This window comes from Corvus moneduloides, chromosome 8 (assembly GCF_009650955.1).
Source record: "Corvus moneduloides isolate bCorMon1 chromosome 8, bCorMon1.pri, whole genome shotgun sequence".
In the NCBI taxonomy this organism is placed as follows: Eukaryota; Metazoa; Chordata; class Aves; order Passeriformes; family Corvidae; genus Corvus; species Corvus moneduloides.
Window position 1 is genome coordinate 19,889,243 of NC_045483.1, and position 23,324 is coordinate 19,912,566.

Sequence of the window (23,324 nt, forward strand, 5' to 3'; positions counted from 1 at the left end):
CCTGACAGGGATAAACCTCTCCCCTGGGCTCCCAGAGCAGGACAGAAAGGCTAAGCCCAGCTTCTACAAACTTCTCCCTGTAAGCACTGGAAGAGAGAGGACCTGTTTAGTTGGAGTAAAATGTGTGTGCCAACATATTCAAGGCTTGCTGTAGCAGGTACAAGCATCTGGGGACATTTCAAGGAGTGATCGCACCCTGCGCTCCTGCACCGGGATGTTGCCGTGAACTTCAGTAGAAGCCAGGCTGGAATCTAAACTACAAGCAGCATTTGGGCGCCAGAAGACCCATCAGTGGGCTGGAGCGCAGTGTTTCTCGCACAGCCGGCAGCCTCCGTGTCCCGGTAAGAGCGGCATAGTATTGGCAGAGAAGCGCTTCCCGGTATCGCCTAGAGCCGCAACAGTGCGTGCGGTAACTACCCTGTGATTAAACATCCCCTGCAGTTGCTGCTCCATCGTGCAGGGGAACGCTTCCAACTGCTTCCAGCTGACTACGGACTTGGCTGCACCAAAAAAACCCGTGTCTGGCTGGTGGCTCTAACTGCAAAACCCGAACAGGCTCGCCGCGCCAGTACTGAGCGGAGCGGATGCTCAACGCGGGCTCCAGAGTAGCGGATCGCCAAGCACTGAGCAAGGCACGCAGCATGTGCAGCGATAAGAGCAGGGTATCAGTGTACATGTCCAGGAGGACCGTGTCCGTACCGCGGGGCTGCCGGCGCACGGAGCTCCGCGCCCGGGACACGTCCCCGCACCAGCCCCGCCGCTCACCCTGCACGGCGCGCGGGACGGGGCGGGGCCAGCGCGGGGGGCGAGGCCTACCGTCCGCCTCGACCAATCCGAGAGCAGAGCTGCGGCAGTATGTAAATAAGCCGCGGGACGATTGGGCGGCGCGGGCGAGGGGCGGGGCGGGGGCGGGGCGCTGGACGGGGCGGGCGGCGGCGGGGGCGCAGCTGGAATGGGGCGGGCGGGAGCGGGGCGCCCGGTGCAGCTGGCGGGGGGCGCCGGCCGCCCGCCATAAAGTGAATGGCCAGGGTGAATGGGAGGCAGTCGGCCGGCGCCCTCCGCCCTCCCCGTAAGCCGCGGGCCGGCAGCGACGCGCAAAGTGGCTGGGGAGCCGGGGGGATTTACTTTCTGATAGCGGCAGAGCAGCCTGGGCCGCGGGGCGGGGGTCAGCTTCGTCTCTCTCGCAGGATTAAGTCCGCTCAGCCGAACCCGCATCTGGAGCTGCTGTAAGTGCCTTTCCGTCCCCGGCCTTCCGGGCGAGCTTCTCCCCTCCTTTCTTCCTGAGCCCCTTCATACTAGCCTGGCCGGCCGTAACCTTTTCGATGCTGGCACAGGGTAAGAGCATCCCCGGCGGGGTGGCTCGGTGTGCTGTGCTCGGCAGCACGGGGTCAGTCCTAGTCCCGCGCGAGGTCGGCTTTCCGTCGCCTCCCGTGGGTCAGGGGACGGCAACCAGGTGAGAGCGGGCGGATCGAGCCCTGCCCTACCATCCAGAAGGGTCCCGGGGCTGTGCGCGGCCGAACTGTCCCCCATCGCTGCCGGGAGCGCTGTCCGCCCGGCAGCGGGGCGCGGCGCTTCCACTGCCCCTATACGGCCCAGCGACCCCCTACTCGCCGCTGTCGGGGTCCCGCAGCCCCGACCGTCCCCTCGGGGCCGACGCGGGCCCCTTCCCGACAAGCGCTGCTGGAGTCTCTTGCAGTTGCTAAACTTAGTCATTTTCCACTCGGGCGAGTGGGGCAGGGGCTGTTTAAATTAGCCGGGATTCGCTGTAAATAACGGCGCTGTGGGCTGCGGCTCAGCTGTCTGTAGGGTCCGGGGGAGAAGGGCTCAGGGAGCAGAGGCGGGGAGATGTCGCCGGGGAAAAGGAAGGCAGCCCGACGGCTTTTGGACAGTTGGATAAATGATATTTATGTAATGGGCTGGCTCCTGTTTACAGCAGAGTCGACCTCCCTGTAGAGCCGGGGAGAAGCGAGCTGGCCCCCGCGGACGGAGCGAATCTGCCCCGGGACGCCGCTGGCTGTGGCGCGCCGGCGGACGGGGTTCCAGGGACCCGACCGGGTATAACCGACCTGGTCGGGACGCGGGGAGGGAGCGCCGACCCCGCGGCAGCTCTGCCGGGAGCATCGAGCCTCCCCGGCGGAGCGCGGCTGCCCGGCGCTGGGAGGCTTCGGGCAGAACCGGCTCTCGGGCCTCCGGGCCCTTGCACGGGCTCTCCCGCCGCCCTGGCGCCGGGGACACGGTGCAGAGCGGCGTCTCTCCGTCCCGCTGGGTGACCGGGAAACCCGGCCAACTGCAGCGGGCTCCCGACGGAGCCCGGTACCGTCTGCTGCCCCGTCTATTCCCCGCTCAACGAGTGCTGCTCCGGGGGAAGAACCAGCCCGCCAGCGCGGCACCCCCTTGTCCTTCCCCCCGACCTCCTCCTCGGAGCGGGAGTAAGGAACGGGTGCGTCCCGGCTGGCCGCGGCTGCGGCGGGGGAGGGCGACCGAGGCGGGGGCCGATGCCCGCGCTTCGCTGCAGCTGCTGGAGCGGGCTCAGGGAGGGGGGGCGGCGGGCCCGGTGCCGCCGAGCGGGGCACACCTGTCGGCCGTTCACCCGGCGCCCCCGCGGCTGGACAGCTGAGGGGACGAGCGGGGAGGGGGGTGGATTCCCCCCCGGCAGTGCCAGAGCCCTGACGGGTGTTGCCGCAGCCCCCCCGCCTCCCCGCTGGCGTTAGGCAGCTCGGGGCAGCAGTCCCTTGGCCGGAACTCCCGGGGCTCCGCGCCCCTTCCCCGCCTGGCCCGGCGGGTTACCAGGTGCAGAGCTCGGCTCCGCACGGGCGGCTGCAGAGGAACACGCTGCTTCAGGACGCCGGCGCCCGGCAGAGCCTGGAGGTGAGCCCCCGGCCGCCGCACCCGGCTGATGCTTCGAGATGGCGGTGCAGAAATCAAAACGAATCCCTCATCTCTGCCCCGTTCCTTCACCTGGGAGGGAAGCAGCCTCCCGACTGATGGGCCCACGATCCGTTCACTTTCTAAGTGGAGTCCAGTGCTGAAAGCAAAGAGAGGAATTTGGCGTCCCCCAGACAAACTTGTGGGTCTTCCACACACGGCCTGTGGCCTGGAAGGCAGGATACTAGCGATGAAATGGCTCTCCCGCATCTGCAATTTCGGGAGATGCTAAAAGGAACTGCGCAGGAAGGTGTCTTTCAGAATCTCACCTCTGTTCCTGTCCCATCTTCCAAAGACAGGGAAAGGACCACCTTTTTGGCGATGGGATCAGGGTTTCCCTGGCTCCCACGTCCAAGCCCCTCAGCCTGCTGGTGACCTGAAGCGGATGGGTGTTTGTGCAGGCTTTGATGGTGCCTTGCTGTGAGGGACAAAGGGCTGCCTGCTGGCTCCTGAGGGACTGTCAGATCATGGTAGCTGCTTTCAGTTTTTGCAAGTATCTGCTGGAGCAGAGTTTGATTTTAATTTTTTTAAATTATTTTTCATTAGCAAATTGTCACACCATGCCCAGTACTCCTCACAAGAAACCTCACAGAGAGATGTCTTTCCCTGCCAGCCTGGAGAGGGGTCTGGGCAAGGGCGGTGGTTTTCCTGCTCTTACTGTAGTTCCTGTGTTTGCCTGACCTGCAGCCCAGATTCTGCCCATGCAAGCCCACCTATATGCCTCTCCAAGCCAGTGGTTTAAAAACCAATATTAATTTTTTTCAGAGAAACTGTTGCAAGCCTCAATTAATATCTATTACATTTCTATAAGGGCTTAATTCAGGCAATTAATAGATCTGCAAATTGTGACTGGATTGCAAAGATATTGGTTAATGTACCCTATGGAGAGCTGGCAAAAAAAAAAAGGTATCTTATCTCTGTCAGATGCTACCCAAAACATTGAGATTGAGAGGTGAGGCTGACTTTGGAGACTGCCAAAAAGAAAAAGCCAGAAACCTGATCTAGGAGACCGCTCCAAAAGGAAGATGAGATGAGCAGGGGACATGAGGTCTGTCTCGTGACCTGGCACATGTGCCCTGGCCTTGGGGACAGGGGAGGTACCTGGGTCTGGAAACAAAGTCCCAGATGGGGAGAACTGCTGGTTTCAAGCTGTGTGCCCTCCATCAGGAAGGCAACAGGATGAGCCTGTGGGGCCATGGAGGGAGGAGAGTCAGAAACAGGAGGCTGTGGTATCTCTGAGCAGGCTCAGCTATTTATCTGGTTGTTTAAAAATGGGAGATTGCTATTTACTTAGGGCCTGATGGCAGAGGGGGCAAAGCTCCCCCTCTTGCTGTGGGCCACTGGGGCCGAGGGCATTAGGCTGTGCCAAGGCTGGGCATTTGCTGTTGACTGGAGAACAGTCTCTACCAGCTGGTATTGAAGTTAGTGCTGAGGCTGTTGGAAAAACCCTCTATTGTCAACACCCAGCTGAAATAGGCTGGGGTTTCGGACGGCTGGAGAAAGATTTCTGAGGCCAGTCCGCCACACTTCCCTTCCTCCTCTTTGTGTGCTGCTCCCCCTCACCAGCACCCCTGCCCTCCTCCCACCTCACCTCTGAATATTAATGCCTCTGGCAGATTGGATAATAATGTGACTGGGAATTGAATGAAGCTGGTTATTAGCTCTGGGCTTCCTTGGGGTATTTAAGGGAGTCCACGGGCTGATCCTGGAAGCTTGGCAGCACAAGGGACCAGGGCCAGACTCGGCAAAGGAGGGGGTCACTTCTGTGGGAAAGGATTTGCTTGAATCCTTATCTCCCTCTGACCCCAGAGGAGGACAGGTATGACAGCCTGGCCAGAGCAATTCCTTTTGGATGGCTAGCAATAGATCTGTTTCTGTTCTATTCTGAATAGGGTTTTGGCAAAAAAATTAAATATTAGACCTTTTTTTTCAGGAAAGACCTGGGAGATCTAGCTGGGCAGTACCTGAGAGACATTTCTGTTATTAGGCTTTAAAAAGAGGTGGGGAGTCAGCAAGTGAGGTCACTCTCTTCCCTTCCCATCAATGTCAGAGCATTACCAAGCAGATTCAGGTAGAGAGCCAATCTTCTACTCATGAACAGGAAATTTCCTACTGATCTGCAGGGTATAGGTTCAGCCTTGGAGCACTCGTTTCTGAAGAAGTGAACCTTATGATCTCTCTCCTCAGGAGCCTTCTAGCCTTTCCATACGTGGGTCTCTCGATGCTTTAGCACAAAGGGAAATATCCCTTTTGAGCAGAGGAGAAACTGAGCTATGGCAGAATTACCTGAGTCAGAAATGCAGCCTCTGTCCCTTGACCCTCAATCTGATGCTCTTTGCTATCTCCTAAACCATAGTTCCCCCAGAAAACAAACATTTACACCCTTTTGAATAGTGCAAAAGAGGAGGGAAACCAGAGCTGGATTTGCAGAAACTGATACTAATTTTGTCCCTCTGATTTTTCAACTATTCAAAGTGTTCTGAGATGCATTAATGGGGCTGTAGTTACTGGGGATCTCAGCAGATTCCCAGCTTGAGGGAGCTGTGTCCTGCATGTACTAAATTAACCCCTAAAAATCACCATCAGAGCTGCTGTGATTGAGATACCTGTTTGTAAACCCCTAGCAAACGAGTTCACAATCCCAAATCTGAGAGTTTAAGAAACACTTCTGTTGGGAGGATATAGCACATATGCCACACTGACTCATGTAGCACTGATCCTACAGCCTGTTCTTTTCAAATAAATACATTAAATAGCTACTTGGGGAGCTTCAATGGTGTGGCACAGGCTGAAAGGCTCAGCAGCCGCCGAGCTCTCTGCAAAAACTGAAAAAGTACAAAGATGGAATAAAACAAATGACTAGAGGTTTGCAGTTACTTCTACCTCTCTTTCTCTCAGCTCTCTCTCTCCATTCCTTCTTCCCCTCAACCTCATTTAAAGCAGAAGCAGCCTTCCCACCACCCATTGCCTTTTCTCCCCTTTCCAATGCTGCCATTTATACGAGTGTAATTTTCTTTTAAAAAGTTGATTATAAATTACCATTGTGAAACATGAGGATTTAATGGTAAATCAAGTTGACCTGTCTGCATGTGGACATTTTTATTTACTCCTTTTTTTTAAAAGCAAATAAACATAGAATCCCTCCCACATAAAGCAGCTCCCCACTTAGATTTGAACACAGTTTAAAAGAAATCCCTTTTGTTTTAGCCATTTTTATTTCCTGTTTGTTTCTGAGCTTAGACTTGACAATGAAAACCACATGAAATTCCCTTTCTGTTCCATCAGTTTTATTTTTGGTGCTACAGTATCCCAACTACCAGTTCTAGGAGTTGGGTTTGGGGGGGGGGGTGTGATTTTTTGCATTTATTTCAAGGCTGTTTTCTAAAAGTAAATGCATGGAGGTTTTCTTCCAAAATAAAATAAGACTTTTTAGAGGAGTGGATGTACCAGAATAATTTTTAAAAATTAGATTGTTATGGTAAATTAATGGAGCTATAAAGGTCAGTCTCCGTATGGATCCATACCTAAGCAGGGAGAAATACCAAAGTGATGAAAAATATGGACTTCCTTGTCCCATTTAAAAGGGTTTTCCAGCTTACTTTGTGTTGGGTGGGTTTTGATAACGGTGCCCCGGTGCCTGAGCTCAGATATGCCCGAGTAGCAAGCCGTTCCCGGGCCCTGGAGCTGCAAGAGAGGTTGCTCACAGGGTGACAGAGTCTGGGCGGGCAGAGGCGTTTTTGGCTGTACAGCCCCGTCCCCGGAGCAGGATGGCCCCTGGACGGGACGTGGTGCGACCCAGGCAGCAGGGTTGTGAGATGGCTCACATCCTTCTGCCCCATCCCTTTTCTCTCCGAGCCGCTTTGATGGGATCGCCCGAGGGCCAGACTGGCTGAGTAATTAGGGCTCTGCAGCTTCCTCTCCTACCCACCCAAACTGCCTACCTCCCGGGGCTCCGCATGGGATGCGGCCTCGAGCAGATGGAAAAACTGAGGATTTGGCGGGGGAGGGGGGAGGGAGGTGGAGTAGGGGTGGAGGAGAAAGAAAAAAAAAAAAAGAGGCAGACTTTGTATACAGTCCTTAGGCAGCACACTGCATTTCAGGATCCCCAAAGTCAAACCTCTTGGTTTTGCTTTTGCAATGACTGTTGTGTCCGTGGATTTAGGGGCGCAAGACATTTTGCCACGGCCTCGAGTGGGGCCCCTGGGCGACAGGCTCCGGGAGTGAGGGGCTGCTAGCTCTCTCTGCTTGCCCACCCGCCCCTCCTCCTCCTCGCCCCCGATACTCACAACGTCCGCGGCCGGTGCACGACAGGAAAACCGGGCGCTCCGCGGGCCCGATCCTGCCGGCACAGGCCGCGTGCGAAGCACTGCGGGATCGGCCCCGGCAGTGTTTGCTAATTGCCTCCCTCGCCCCTTCAAACAGTGTCTAGGTAAACAGGCTGACCTTCAGGGCATGTTGCAAGGTCCATAAAGATGGAGTGTGGAGAGGGAGCAAGCTCCAGCATCCCTCCCGGAGCCACCCCGCTCCTGCCCCAGCCCTACCAGCTGCAGTATCGCAAGGAAGAGGGGAGGGATACTGTGAGCTGAGATCATCCACTTGTTTTATTCACGGCAGTCTTCATCCTGCAAGGATCTTCCTGCCAGAGAGCTTTAAGAAAATTTAAATATAAATTACTTGGGGGGGAAAAAAAGGACAAATCATCGGGAAACTTTACAGCCAAATACAGCAGACATCGGCTCCCTCCGGCACTGTGGGTTTGTACTGAGACAACACATCCCTCGGAGCAAGCCAGCAGTTTCTGGGCTCTTGTTTCCTTAACCAACAGAGCTATTCGTTGGCCATGGTGGTTGGTGGGGCCATCACAGAACTCGTGGCAGTTACCCCTTTTTCCTTTGCAGTTTTGCAACCCACTGGGCTCTGACAGGTTGTTTTAAAACAATGATCTAGTACCACCCCTCCCCTCCAGAAAAGCTTCTTTCTAGCTGCTGGTTTTGCCGAGTTCTGTCATAGAACAAATGCTTATGATCAAGTCGAAGTTCTCCAGAAAGGATTTCCAGAAGTGGTGATGGATGGCAGACACTGGCAGCTCTACAGTGCATGGAGGTCACACAGCCATAGCAGTGTGACATGCTGGTGGCAGGGGATCCTTCTCGAGCTACAACCTCCTGCATCACTCACTTGATGAGGGGCTTTCTTGAGTGTGTTTACTAATTGTGAGAATCATTTACATCTTTGATAACATCTGATTCATCCACTGCTCTCCATCTGCATACAAATCTCCTGACAGCAGCTGGAGTCACAGAGCTATCTGGGCCTCCCTAAAATGAGCCAACTTTACAGCCATAGAGATACAGAAATGACCCTGCCCAGCTTCTGCAAGCACAGCCCCCATAGGAATCAGGCCAGTTTCCTTTGACTGCCAGAATAATTAGTCAAATTCATACAATTGCCCAACTAAATACAGCAACACATACCGATCTGCTGATGCCAGGCCCTGGTGGCCTTTGCTGCTGCATGAGCAGTGCGTGTCCAGCCCTGAGCTGCAGACAGGCTGCCTGCACCTCTCATTCCTGCCCAAGATCCTGGCTTGCAACTGTCTCGTCTCACTCCTGGCTCTGCAAGAGGAGATCACGATCCCTTGTACGCTGTGGTTGTGCAGCTATTTCTCTCATGCAGAGCAGGGAGATCCCTCAGTAGTGGCATGGGTCGCTTTGGAGCCTGATGGGGCTGCAGGAGTGGGCAAGGGCAGGTGGGGATGAGCAGAGTCAGTATGTTCTGGCCAGGCCAGTGCTGGCACTCCACTTTAGCAGATCCTTTGTTAGTTGCAAGATTTTCCCAGGCAGAACTTCTTACTGAAATCAGTCTTTTTTCTCCCTTCCCCGAAACAAAGGGATTAATTTCCCTAAAGGACTTTTCTTCTCCTATAACTGCAGACCGTGCTCTCCCTCCCAGCACTCCTGCATGGTGGATCCGTACCATGCCAGCAACTTTGTGTGATCGAATGTTGTTTGGGCAAAACTGAGTTTTTGCTGATTTATTTTGTTCCAGATGCCTAACAAACAAAATAAGCCATAACAAAGCATAACCTTATTAATATAACTGCATGGTCTGTCAGAATGAAAATCCTAGTCCTGTTTGATAGATCCAAGGTGCCAAACAGCTCACTGAGGCATAGCATCCAAGGGATACTGAAAACACAGCTGGACACAGTGAGACCTGAAGTACAATGCTTACAAGAATGCAAGAACTATGAATGTTTAGGGAAAAAATCCCAACTTTGCAGGAAGTCTGGCAGGACTTTTCTTCTGTGCTAGGATTAGCAATTCATTTCCAGATTTTGTGTGCCATTTCAGAAACTATCTAGGTAGGCTAAGGGCAGCACTGAGGTCCAAAGATACTATTGCAAAGAACTTGCTTTAAGCCAAGCCCAAGCACATTACCCTGCCTCTGTGCTTCAGTTTGGTGGGGTCTGCACCAGTCTGGGAGACTGCAGACACACCTGTTGGGGGGAATGTTGCACTGTGTATGGGGCATGGTGACATCAGGGCGCTTCCACAGCACAGGGGCATCGTGCAGCCCATCAAATAAGCGAACGGGACACATTCCATTGTGGGCTTTTTTTGCTGTGGACATGGGTATGGAGCTGTCAATCCTTGGGACACTTCCATTGTGATAATCCTCCGGAATACAGGCAGTTTATTAACCCTCTGCTACCCAGAGCAGAGGTTTCAGCCATCATCCTCTTCTGCAGCTGGAGGTTCATGTCAAAGTGAAGGAAGCGAGTGGCCTGATCTCATCTTGCAGGCTGCCTCCAGCCCCCAGGAAATGCATTAGGCAGTGTCCAGCGTGGTTGGGCATTTTCCTAGCACCTCTTATCTGAGGATCTGAAAGCACTTAAAGGAATCTTGCTTCATTACCTTCACCAGTTCAGATATGCTCATTTACATGACTTCTGAAATGAAGGATACAGTTCCAGAACAGTCAAATAGTTTTACCTACATCATAAGACAAGTCAGCAGCAGCATCTTACCTCCTCTCCCTCTTCCCACCTCACATTATTGGAAATTTCTCCTTAGAGCCATGCACAAAAAGAGAAGCAACCTGGACCTCCTTGTCAGAGAGCTGCCAGCTCTCAGATCCTTGCTGCCGGCTGTGGCCAGGAAGCCTGGCAGCAATAGCTTGGGCTACTGCAGTTCCATGGCACCATGCACGGCTGTCAGTGCTCTGCAGCCCAATCCATGTGTGGGGCAGTGCCAGACAACTTGCTCTGACAACAAAGCCACTAAGTGCCTCAGGGAGCTTTGTCGATTTCTACTGATGGGAGGAATAAAATCCCTAAACCGTGTTCCCGGCTTCAAAGCAACACACACCGCTACGAAGCCTCCCTCAGGAGCTCAGGGGTTAGTGCCCAGCTGTAGGGACTAAATCGAGAAATAAAGTTTATTATAACCTGTGACTCAGCCCTTGCTGGAGGTTGATGATCCACTTCTGAGTGTGCACCCGAAACCACTGCTCAGGCAGCCTGAGGCTGTGCACAGCCTGATGTTCTTGGAGGCAGGCAGCTTGCTCTCCTGTCCCATAATGGCCCTGCGCTCCGGGTCACCAGTTGGCTGCTGCTGTTTATCTTCCAGTGATTAATGGTTGCTCTTGGTTCCTGCTGCAATTCCATTAAGATTAGAGATTTAAAGCTACACTGAGATGTTTAGCAGTGGGTGACCTTGGTCTCCCCATAGTTGTATTTCTATAGTCTCGAGGACACAAATATTAACTCATTTTGCATGCCATCCTTCTTGCTTTCTAGCAGCAGGGGAAGAGCCCCTCACCGGCAGCACTTGTGTTGGCCAGCAAAGAGAATCTTGGTTGCTGTGCAATTCATGTGCTGGGCTGATGTGGCACTTGTAATTCCAGCCCACAGGCACTCTGATGGCACCATCCCCTGAACAAACACATGGATCCAGAAAACAAAATGCTCTTATGCAAGGGAACAGGCACAGTCTCAATCACTTCCTCTTTGACAAGCGGCAGAGGGACAGGCAGGGGCTGTTCCACCTTAGCTCAGCCTCCCACAGGGATGAAAGCACAGAGGCTGATCATCTTCCTGAAAATGTACAGTTAAACAGAGTCCCAAATGTTTGTCTCTCCTAAAAGTAAGCCAGCATATAGGGAACACAAGCATGGGAGGAGTGAAGCAATCAGCAGTAGTTTGACTTCTGCAATTGATGGAGCAGGAAGACAGCTCTGACACTAAGAATCTAGTGTAACATCATACATTCACCTCAGGGGATGCATGAAAGAAAGAAAAGACACTTCCCCACAAATGATTGCGGAGCACCTTTCAGCCTGAGGGTTAACCCTGAACTCTTTGTGGAGATCAGCAATTCCAAGCAGATGATTCAGTTACTATGGCCCTGGATGGAGGCAGCAAACTCACATGCACAGGGCTGTGCTGATCTGCTTGAGAGAGGCCGGCTTAAGGCTTCCCTCCTGTCCTTGGGACATCAGTGGTCATTGTGCTGCTACCTTGGAACTTGAAGCAACAGGTCCTTGCTAGAGCACCCCTGCATGCCCACGGGAAGTCAAATAACATCAAAACAATGCAAGAGACAGCTTTTCACTTCCAGATCAGCCTGCCAAAGCAGGTCCAGCAGGAAGCCTGCTCCCCAATGGTAGTGCAGAGAGTCAAGCAGCACACACTAGTCAGTCTCTAGGCAGCTCTCAACAGGCAAGACCCACATCACAAAAGCCACCCCTATAATTAGCCTTACTTGGCTTGAAGTCAGCTTTTATGTTTCCTCCTCACCCCTTCAAAGAAAAAAAAAACCCAAGCAAAAGCCTCTTTGCTCCCAGGTGATGGAACAGTATATTACTGAGAACCAGGAGATGGGTCACAGGGACCCTTGTTTCTCTTTTCAGGTAAATAAGATTGCCCTCCTCACTGTTCTCCTTCTACTGCCCAAATGGCCCTGGCTTGGGCAGTCAGGAACCAACACAGAAATAGAAAGGGGTGAATTTGAAAAGAGAAAAGGCCTAGAGCCAGGACTGTTCTTTCCCTGCCCTCCACCATGCCCATGGAGCAGGAACGGCAACTCCCTTTTTGACTGGAGGATCTTGCACAGGTGGCCGCAGCATGTTCACATGGGCACCAAGGAGACGACACAGATGAGCAGTGACTGGAAGAAGAGATGTGTTTGTTACAGGTTTGGGAACCTTTATCTCAGGAGCACTCACATACATCCATGGAAAGAGTTACAGTTGCTGGAGCAGACTAGGAGTCATGGCTAGTTTTGCAAAAAACTGAAGCCCCTGAGCAAGCCTGGCTGCATGTTGCTAGTACAAGAGCTGTCCCTAAAGAAACCATACTTTTATGTTAAAAGAAAGTGAGATGAAGAATCAGATGAAGATGGTAAATTTGATTTTATCTAAAAATGTTTTTGAGGTGCCAATTTCACTAATTCCTTGAGACCGGGCAAACAACTTAGTAGAAATGCCATGAAGGCTTAGCATTGACTTTCTTAATGTCTCTGCCTACAGCAAGACCTGGCCAATGTGGACAAAAGCTCCTTTTTTAAAATCCAAAAGGGCTGTATAATCTAGAATACTACCTTACAGCCTTTTGTGTCAGTACCATGCGATTGCCTTTGGGTAAATACATTGGTACAGAGCTCACATGCTGTCCCCATTGCAGACTTTTCCTGCTTTTATAATCACGCTGAGCAGATCCCTCTATCCCCTTGCTTTTGCTTCTCCATGACCTGCTCACAGCAAACTGAGAAGGCATTCCTTGATGCCACCACATACGGTACATGCAATAGGTTATGCAATTACATATATACATAAAACATCTCCTCTCTGAAATCCTCCTGCTTTTAAATTCAGTTCTCAAAGCAAACTTGTGCTCAGCCACAAGTCCCTGTTTAAACTCAAATACTGGCCACACTTCATAGCCAGTTTTAATCTACGTGCCCACTGTATCTCTGAGGCAAGGTAAGCATGCTATGTTGTATCCAGCAGCTTGTATCAGCTTTGCAACCACTGCACTGGTGCAGCCCAGGATGGGGCACAAATTTTCAATACCAGGACTACGCTCTCCTGAGCCTTGTATCTTGTATTGTCATTTATGCCTATGGAACCTTACCTGTGTAAGATACTCCCCCCTGGTTTTCCTATCTTCACTCTAGTTTGCAAAGATGAAAGCAATGCAAGATGTGGAAAAAAGAGCAAACAGGACCCTGCACAGGACACTGTCCTTGAGTTACAGCAAGGCAAGAATCTGAATTCCTCCTTAAATCGTCCAGTACAGAGTCGAGCCCTAGAAGAGAGGAAATTGTGCTTGACAGATGCAATCATATGCAAATGGCTGTAGAAGAGGGGAAATTATCATCTACAAACATTGGGCAGAAATTCCATCTGCTGCAGACTCAAGAAGGGCTCTTAATAAATTCTGAGACAGCAAAGTGACACACATCTTAATCAAGACTTAATCCATGGAATTAATTCACTGCGCGTTTCTGCATAATTCTGAGAGTAATGCTAAAAGCCATGGCAATATCAGCAGCAGATGGACTCCCCTACTCCATGCAAAGGTATTAAAGAAAACACAGTCCCTGTCACATCACTTCATGCATGTACACACAGCAAAAAGCAACAGGGCTGTGCCTGGCTGCTGCCAGGAGCTTAACGCAGCCAGCAGACATCAAAGGTCAGGCTTGCCACAAAGTGGAAATGGAAACCAGCCTCATGGCAGAGACGGAGTCCTGCCACTTCTCTCCCACAGGAGAGGAAAAGCCCAAAGCAAGGCAAAGGTCTGGGAAACCAGAATAGAGTCCTGCTTCATTAGGTGCTGCTTCCAGAGAGCACTGACTGAGGCTGGTGTTGAGACTGCCCCACCAGTACCTGGGAGAGGCGGTGAATGGAGGTCAAGCGAAGCAAAGAGCAAGGAAGACTGCAGGGGTTTTGTGAGTGACATCTGTTGCAGAAAAGCCAGCAAGATAACCATTATAAATGGCTCCTTGCCCTCTCACCACAGCCTGGGAAGCACACTACAGGTATGGGAATCAGCCCTGCCAAGGGCCCTAGTGGCAGCCTTGTGCAAATTGACTAAAGGAGACTTCAGACAGCTCTGAAAATACATTCTTAGTCACTGTCATCTACCTCCAAAGGAGGTGCAACAGCTAAGTGATTAATCTCTTGTTTACATGTCTAAAAACTAACACAGTCCAGACTGTCTTCAGCATGTTCCCTCCCTGACACACGTGGATTTGAGGGGCTGGGCAATCCTTCATCACCCAGAATCCAGCTTTCACAACTGATCTCCACCTAAAGTCTGAAAGTCCCAAACACCCGGTCCAAACCTCCCTAAACCCAGGGGTCCCAGATCCTGGCACAATGCATCAGCTGTTGTGTTTTAGAGGAAAAGGATCCCTATCTGGGAAGTTGAGGTATCAGCTGAGGGTGGCTGAAGTTTCAGAAGCTGCTGTGGTCCCCTCAAAGTGATTCAGCCTTCAAAAACTGTGTACTGGTGGCAGTGAAACATCCTGCGTTTTTCTGGGTTATGATCCAAAATTCAGATTAGGGGCTAACACAGGGCTAGCTCACCTTTCCAAGGGGATGTGACCAGACTTGGAACACTTACTCCCTCATGCCTGCCTCTTCATGAGCATCAGATGTGGTCCAGAACAAAGTGGTGCTCTCAGCTGATCTCCTTTAGGCAATACAGGTGGAGGATGCAGGGTTCATAAGGAAGTGAATGATGAAAATAATTGATCTTGGGAGAGAGGGGTGGGTGGGGAAAGAGGTAGCAGAAGAGTCACAGTGGTTCCGGCAGTCGTGGGGATCAGCACTGACAGCTTCCCAGTTGGGAAGCTTTCAGCCAGGGAAGATGGCTCACCAGCACAGGCCAGTCTCTTGAGGGGACATGGGGAGCCTTCAGTCAGGATGATCTAAGGCTGGAAGCAAGCTCCTGCTGCAGCCAGGATCACTCATTCCCAGGCACCTAAGGGTGTGAAATGTGATTCCCATGTTAATTCAGGTTTCAGAGGTCCTTGTGTACCCCAAAGGAGTCCACTTACACTGCCTGGGTCTCTGCTTGTAGCAGTGGCTGTGCAGGCAGATGTGCCTTCCTATCACTGCCAGGCACAGGAATGCTTTTCTTTTAGGATGTGTGCATGTAGTGCTCTCTGGACAGCTTTACTTAGGCTTGGCCAGCTTGTGGAGAAACAAGGGAGAAAGAGGAGGGAAGCTGGGCAGGGAGGATGGGAGAGGTGGGATGACTGGGGAAGGTGCTAACAGCCCTTGGCTGGCCCAGAACCACTTCCTCAGATCTCCATTACACAGCATGCTCCCGGCGTTGCTATTTCAGTCTGAATGTCACCTATAAATTGGAGGCTCTTTCTCTGAAGGCTGCAAATAGAAGTGTCACTAGATGATCTTTGATTTATAGGGAAGCTCAGCAGAAAGCCCAGTATGTCTGTTTTCCAGCCAAGAAACCCAAAGGTGTCCAAGGAACCCACAGGGATCCTTTGCTTTTCCTAGACCTTTCCTCAAGGCGGGTGCCTGCTGGAGGTGGTGAGGAGAGGTCACACACACAGATTGATCTCCCTGTGACTACTGTTTTTCAGATTCTTCCTCCTCCACTGCCCATCCCTGCCCCATGGATTTCAACCTGCTGGCAGATGCAGAGGCTCGCAGCCCAGCCTTGTCTCTCTCGGACTCTGGAACTCCTCAACACGAGCACAGCTGCAAAGGGCAGGACCACAGTGGTGAGTGCAAGGCTCAAGATGCAAGAAAGACCCTGACCCATCCTTGTGGGTGGATCTGGGTGGCCAGTGGCTGCAGTGCTCCCGGAGGGACAGTTTCCTGTTGTACTGGGAGCCAGCACAGTGCCATAGCAGCATGGCTGTCCCAAAAAGCAGGGGGAAGGCATAAGGGTGCATATTACAATGACAGCTGTTGGAAGGGTCATCTGGTCCTGGCTGAAGGAAGCCACTGCTCACAAGGGCACAGCCCATGGCAGGCTGGGGCCAGACAAGTCGGGTCACAGCCCAATCAAGATTTTATTGTATTTGCCTAAACAGGATCCCCAGAGCAGGAGAGCTTTCCCCACAACATAGGAAGTATAATACACAGAACACTACACCTAATTTTAAACGGCCCTTTTATTTTTTTTACCTCTGTTTAAATTTTTTAGGTTTAAACTTTCCATGATAAAGGTAAATCTTGGGCTGAACTTTCCAGGTTCAGTCAATAAGATGAAAGGGAAGCACTGTCTTGCTCCTGCTTTAACTGCAAAAGCCTCCTCACCTGTGCCTTGGTGCACTGCTCTGCTGCTCTCCCACAGAGATGCCTCTGACCATTCCCAAAGACTGAACAAACCCCAAGCCTGCTGAATTCTTTATCAGGCTCTGAATAAGAAACATCACCATTCACACCTGTTCAGAAATCAGCTACCAAATGCTATGGCTTCCTCTGGATTTTACATTTGTCCGGTTACCACTGCATCCCTTGTTATTCTGGATGTGTCAGGACAATGCAAAGCTGCTTCTGCCAGTGCCAGCATGAGGGAGTGAGGGCCGGGGACAGCCCGCTGCTCTCCGTGTAAAGCCTCCAGGCTCACCCGCATGCAAAAGCTAATAAGGATAATGATGCAGATTAAAATTCCCCAGAGAAAGTATCGTAAAGGGAGTTACACTGGGATAACTAGAGTCAGAGAATCCACCCGACAAATTCCCCACTGCACACGTACCTTAGTTGGGCACATCCCCAAGCTCAGTGGCTTCTCGTCAGCTGCTTTGGATGCATGGCAGTGTCTCCATTCAAGTGGCCTTCCCTACTGAGCCCACCCTGGCATGCTGTAGAACTGCCAATTTAAGCACTGACTTTTTTTTCCATTAGGCATGAGCAGCTAATTCCAGCTATGGCCACAGTAGTTTCACTGAGTGGGCGAACGTGTACAAGATATATTCCACAACCTATTTTGGGGTGACAATAAACGTTGGATGCCTGGCTACATCACTCCCCACTGTCTTAAGCAGTCTAGAAATAAAGGGGTTCTGGGAGGTGACTGTTTGTCAGCACTAGCTGCGTGCAGATGCTGGCAGCTTGTGCCTTTGCACCAGAGACTGATGGCAGCCCATGAATCAGCAATGTCAGGCAGAATAGAGCTGGCTACCAAGGGCTGCCGGGGACAGGGGCAGGGCTGCACTTCCAGCACTTCTTGACTCCCCTCAAGACACCAGCCTCCCTACTTCTCCTTGGCCCTGCTTCGTTCATCCACACAGTAAGAGATCCTGAGGAAGTGAACACAAACCTTGCTTGTCTGGGCTCAGCACCCAGGGATCTCAAGTGTCCTTCAATAGTATGCCATGGTTTGTGACACCTTCTTCTGTTAGGTTTCATCAGGCAGTACAGGTCACGGGAGAGCAAGAATGAGAAGTGAGGCAGGTAAAGAACTGCCCCACATCTCCCCATACTGTACTCCTCAGCATGGATTCAGGGCACCCACATCCTTTCTGTGGGCTCCTTTCTTTCCCTGTATTGCCGCAGTTTTGGTGCCTACTGCGACCAGTCCAAACTCTGCACCTTTTACAGAGGACTCTTCTTCCCTGCTTATAGAAGAAACAGAAAAGAGATGACACAGAAAGAGACACAGGTAGCATGTATGGAAACAAAAAGGACACCAAGATGAACTGCAGAGATTTTTCAAGGCTCAAACAGATTCCTACTTCTCCTTAGACTTAAGATTTATGAAAAGTAGGTATACCAGAGGGTATTGAGAAGATACATTGTGGTCTCTTTCACCCAGATGTAGCCCATAAAGCAGTGATACCTTCACTTCATTTTCTTTCTCTCTTGGTCTATTTTCTTCCTGAGTGAAAAAGGGCAGTCCTGGGCAGGAGTTCTCAATTAGGACACAGCCTCTTGTTTCACAGCAGCCCCTTTAGAAATGAATATTTGTCAGGGACTTTGGTGAGAACACATCCCCTGTATGCATCAGGCTCCTAATTAACCCAGGCTCAGCAGATGAACAAACAAACCAAATGTTGTCGGTTCATCTGTATTGAGCCATTCCTAATAACAAGCTCAGATGGGGGGCATCACTCTCCTTTTAATCTCTTTTGGAGATGGATAGTGCAGGAATCTCCTGCATCCAATACTGGTTTAGAGCACTGAGTTAGAGAAATCAGATTAATCTCCTAGGCCAGAACCACTATAAAAAATCCACACCAAGAGCACACTTTCAAGAATTCTGCTGAATATGAAATCCACAAACAAAGATACTCATGAAAATGAGAAGAGTACCACAAGACCACAACCAAGCTCTTTCATTCCGCTTTTCAATTTCTATGGCTTTGTTTCAAGAGTGTGCTGGGAAAGTTCTTGTAGAAGTATACCCTGCATGGAAACACAAACTGGTCCTGGTGCTGGGAATAGGACATGGCACCTTCCTGCTCAGAAGAACCAACTGGCCATCTCACTGTCCTTGCATTCACATTCCTGCTGGTGGATAGCATCAGACGGGTTACAGAAGCAGAGGTGGCTGGTGGGGAGCAAACCACTGACCACACCCAGGGTTTCCTCCATGGAGAGCAAGCACCTCTCCTGCAAATGCATTCTACGACTCCAGCACTGCTCCCTTTGGAGAAAGGCAAGTACAAGGAAGGTTTTCCAGGAACAGTAGGAAAATATTTGTAAATTAACAGGCTGTCATATGAGCAGGGTAGTGGTACCAAGTTCCTGAGACAGGAGCATCTTCCAGGTCTGGGGTCCGCTAAAGCACCTGCTGTTGGCACAGCACTGCCCTGCAGCAGAGTCTCTTCTCTGTTGGGGCTCAGATGCTTTTAAGCCTCTCTCATGCCCCATAAAAATTAAATGGAAAAGACAGAGCCTATTATTCCGGAGCACATCCATTTGACTTGAGGAATCCCTTTTTTCACTGACTCAACTGTAATCCAGGCTGCTGTCTCCTTTCCTTCCTACTCATTAAGGGGCTGCACCAGACACCTTCATGTTGAGATTTTTCTGGACTTTGAAGCCTTTTAAGCTAGCTTCCACTCAAAGAACTGCAACCAAACAAAAATTTCAATTTTAGCAGAGCGATGCCAGGATTTTTGTAAAGGTACTTCTTCCAAGTGGAACAGTTTGGGAGCTATTTGCAAAAATTTCTATTTAGTTTAGCAGACTATTTCCCATTGTAAAAGAACACCTCCACTCCCTGCTGAAGACCTGATTTTCATTTGGAAATGAAAATGAAAAAAGCTTCACCTGGCTTCTAGATCAAAGGAAGGAGGAGTTGAACATCAGAAATTATTACTTTTCCTCTATGGTGACTTGTCTTGATTCCCAGCAGAATTAAACACAAGCTATAGCTTTCTTCCATCATAAAAGAAAATGTCACATATGAGCAGTTGGGCACTCTGTGGAGGACAACTGAATGGAAGATATTTGTATGTGCATATTGCCTCTATTTGCATTTTGCCTGCTTGGATTTGCACAGCCCCCAAAAAGGGCTGTGGCACAGGGAAGCAGCTGGCTGCCACCTCCACCCGCAACAGCCAAAAGCTCAGCATGCAGACATGGACTTGATGCCCAGAAGGAGGCTGAGCAGTACATTTCAGTGTGATACCAGTGTGAACACTGGAGAGTTTTGAGATGTTCATTTAATGGGCAGTGAAATGAGAGACACTGCCTCTAGAAGAAGGATCTGTGAGTCAGGAGAAGGGCAGGGGCAGAAAGACGGGGAGATGCTGAAGTGCTTCATGGTATGGTCTAAGAGAGGCCTTTTCTTATTTTTAAAAAAATCAAAACATGTGCACCTAAGTGAGAAGGTAAAGGAGCAAGAAGGGGAGTGAAAAATTGTGGTCCTCAGGTTTAATTAGTTGAAGAGCCTCAGCTTGCTATCAATTTGCCTTTTCCCATGACTTGTCCACAGAAATGCTACTGGATCTTTTGCTGTGTCATAAGTGTCAAATTCCGTTCAGTTTTTCTAAAGGACACCTTAAGGCAGAAAGTTTTAAGCAGAGTAAGAACCTTCTTACTGGTCTGGGTAAGTTCTGCCACTATCCCCCATGTGAACTGTGACAAATGAAAACCGAGTATTGGAAGTTTGGAAAATCTAAAACCAGTCACTTGGAAGCTAACCTCTATTACGGCAGTTAAACAAAGGCAAACTCTGCTGCGTGAAGGGGCCATTGGTTTTGGTGCTGGATGGATGCCTGCTTGCAAGGACAAGGGAGGGAGATGGGACCACTCCTGGTGGCTACAGTGGAGGGGGATCTCACTGAGCATGCACTGGTTGCCCCAAGGATAGGCTCCCCAAGTGCATCCAAGCCCACAAGTTAATTCAGGGGATCTCTCCCATCTTTCTGTCTCTCACACAGACACTGAGAAGTCCCAGCAAAACCAGACGGACGACTCCAACCCCGAAGACGGCTCGCTCAAAAAGAAGCAGCGGAGGCAGAGGACGCACTTCACCAGCCAGCAGCTCCAAGAGCTGGAAGCCACTTTCCAGAGAAACCGTTATCCAGACATGAGCACCAGGGAGGAGATTGCAGTCTGGACCAACCTGACAGAGGCACGAGTCCGGGTAGGACTGCAGCCCTTCCACCTTCCTGGACCTGAGCTTGTGATGCATGCTGTGAAGCATGACCAAGCTGTCCCCAAACCAAGGAAGGAATTTGGAGCACTAGAAAATTTCCCTGTCTCGGAAACACCTCACCAGGGTCTGCACTTGAGATTTGACACATCCCGACACACATATACCCCATGCTGGTGGTGCCTTCCCCACCCAGGGCCACCTTGCAATTACACAGATACATACAAAGCCCAGGCTCTGCCCCACAGAGCCCCACCAGCTGTCTGCCTCATTCCAGCAGACCCCTTCCTTGCAGTAGCATCATTCCCCAGCCTTAGCCTTGCTGGAGGGCACCTTTTTGGATTCCCAAACCACTGTGCAGTCACAGGCGTGGTGTGGCAGGGCTCCAGCTGGAGTGAGAGCTTCTCTCTGCTACTAGAAATACGAGTTAGCAGCACCATGAATAGCCTTCCAGCAGCTTCCATGCTCTAGGAAGTTATATTGTTTGAGCCCCTCTAACACTAACAGATTTTCCTGTTAGAAGACAGACTTAAAACACCCCACCCCAAGCAGTCCTGAGGTGAAGTCAAACCAAGAGAAGTTATTTCCTTTGTTCAGCAGCTCTCAAGCCGCATCCCCCAAACACTTTGCTCCCAAGTCACACATCCCCAACCCCTCCTCCTGGCTGTGGTCACTTGGAAATAACAGCAAGAATTTTTCTCTTTTTCCCGTATAAAGGGCATCTGTTTGTTGAGTGAGGTGGGTTATTCTGTGTGTTGTGAAATGGCAGTGGTTTGGGTTTTTGTTTGTTGGCTGAGGACCACCTGATGATTCCTGCTGGGAGATGACCCTGAAGCCTAGACATCTTGCTGCAGCTCTTTCCTGATGCTCAGCCTCCCATCTCCCTGGGAGGATCGCCAGCTCTTCAACAGCTCTTGAATTGCTGGGCAAAGAAACCAGGGCAAGGCCCCTTGCAAGGACAGCCAGAGCAATTTCCATGCCCTCCTTCTCTCTCTCTTGCAGGTCTGGTTCAAAAACCGCAGAGCTAAGTGGAGGAAACGAGAGAGGAACCAACAGGCCGAATTGTGCAAGAACAGCTTCGGAGCCCAGTTCAATGGACTGATGCAGCCTTACGATGACATGTATTCCAGCTATTCCTACAACAACTGGGCCACCAAGGGGCTTGCCAGCAGTCCACTCTCGGCCAAGAGCTTCCCATTCTTCAACTCCATGAACGTCAGTCCCCTCTCCTCCCAGCCCATGTTCTCCCCGCCCAGCTCCATCACCTCAATGACCATGCCTTCATCCATGGTCCCTTCTGCGGTGACCGGAGTACCGGCCTCTAGCCTCAACAACCTGGGAAACATCAATAACCTGAACAGCCCAAGCCTCAACTCTGCTGTCTCATCCAGTGCCTGTCCTTACGCCTCAACAGCCAGCCCCTACATGTACAGGGACACGTGCAACTCCAGCCTGGCCAGCCTGCGGCTGAAGGCCAAGCAGCATGCCAACTTCACCTACCCGGCAGTGCAGACGGCAGCTTCCAACCTGAGCCCTTGCCAGTACGCTGTGGACAGGCCTGTATGAAGGGCTGCCCTCTGCCAACCAGGACTTGACCTTAGCCTGACAAAAGGAGACCTTTAGCCCTACAACAGCATACGTCCTGCAGAGAATGAGAGTGAACATGAGAGCGTAAGAGGGAGAGGGAGAGAGAGAGAGAGAGAAAAGAATGAGCAGGCAGACGAACCTTTATGAAGATTTGTCTATTGTATGGTGAATTTTGACTGAGTTTCCCCTTCAAAACCCCTTCCCTTCTTGCCCACCAAACCTTCTCCTCCATGGTAAAATAAACTTAAACAGTCTACTGGAAGCCCCATGGGGAAGTAGGAGGCCAAACATGCAGGGTGCCTGACCTATGGGCAGCACAACCAAGTATGTTTCAATCTGCCCCTCCAAGCCCCACAGGGGTGAGCTTCCCAAATCCCTGGGACAGCACGGGCAGCCGCACACCACCCCTGCAGGAAATAGCCAGAGACAGGACAGCTTGGGGAGGGTGCCACTTGGTGCTTGGCTGAACCATTTTCTCTGCACATGTGCAAGATTTTGATGAAAGATACCTTGCCCATTTATTTATCATGCAGCCAGTAAGGAAGCCTTGTCTCAGTCAATTAGCATCTCTTTATAATGCATATATATACATGGCCCTTCAGACTTGACACCTTTAGGAGCTGGGGGTTGTAAGAATATAAAATATGTGTGTGTGTATATATATATCTATCCTATATATATACAAATACATATAGAGACATTAAAATATGCTTTCTTGTTTTGTATGTGAAATAACCTACAAAGTAGACCTCAAAACCAAAAACCCTGTAAAGGAAGCACACCCACTGAGGCAGTGTCCTGGCTGTCATGCTTTACTGCTTCAGTCATTTCAGTCAGACACACTGCTGCCAGCATACCCCCCAAATATCCCCATTTGCAACAATCAGCTCCTCCTTGCACATCTCCTTCCCTTCCCCAAATCCCATTTCCAAAAAAAGATAATAAAAGTTGGCACAAATCCTTTAAGCTTCTGCTTGTGTGGTTTTTGAGAGCATGGACCTTCATCTGAAGATTCTGAAATCAAGTGCCAGCAGCCCAGGCAAGGGTGAGCATCCTTAGAAGCACCAGCATGAGACAGTCCAAGTTGGACCAGGGGCTGAGGTTTGGAAGAGTAGTCCATGTTCCTCACTTACAAATCAAATACCTGGCTCCTCAGAACAACAAAAGCCCATACACACAGTAGGAAGAGGAAAACAAGTGCCCACCCTGCTCCCTGTCTGCA

General features: G+C 50.9%; 1 protein-coding gene across 1 annotated transcript; it reads left to right on the forward strand.

Moving 5' to 3' along the window:
- The first annotated feature begins 976 nt into the window (after nt 1-976).
- On the forward strand, nt 977-23,068 carry PITX3 (paired like homeodomain 3). The gene is made up of 4 exons (XM_032115539.1): nt 977-1,226; nt 15,543-15,683; nt 20,301-20,506; nt 21,518-23,068. The coding sequence occupies exons 2-4, from the start codon at nt 15,575-15,577 to the stop codon at nt 22,079-22,081; spliced, it is 879 nt and encodes a 292-aa protein (XP_031971430.1). The 5' UTR covers nt 977-1,226; nt 15,543-15,574; the 3' UTR covers nt 22,082-23,068.
- The last annotated feature ends 256 nt before the right edge of the window (nt 23,069-23,324 follow it).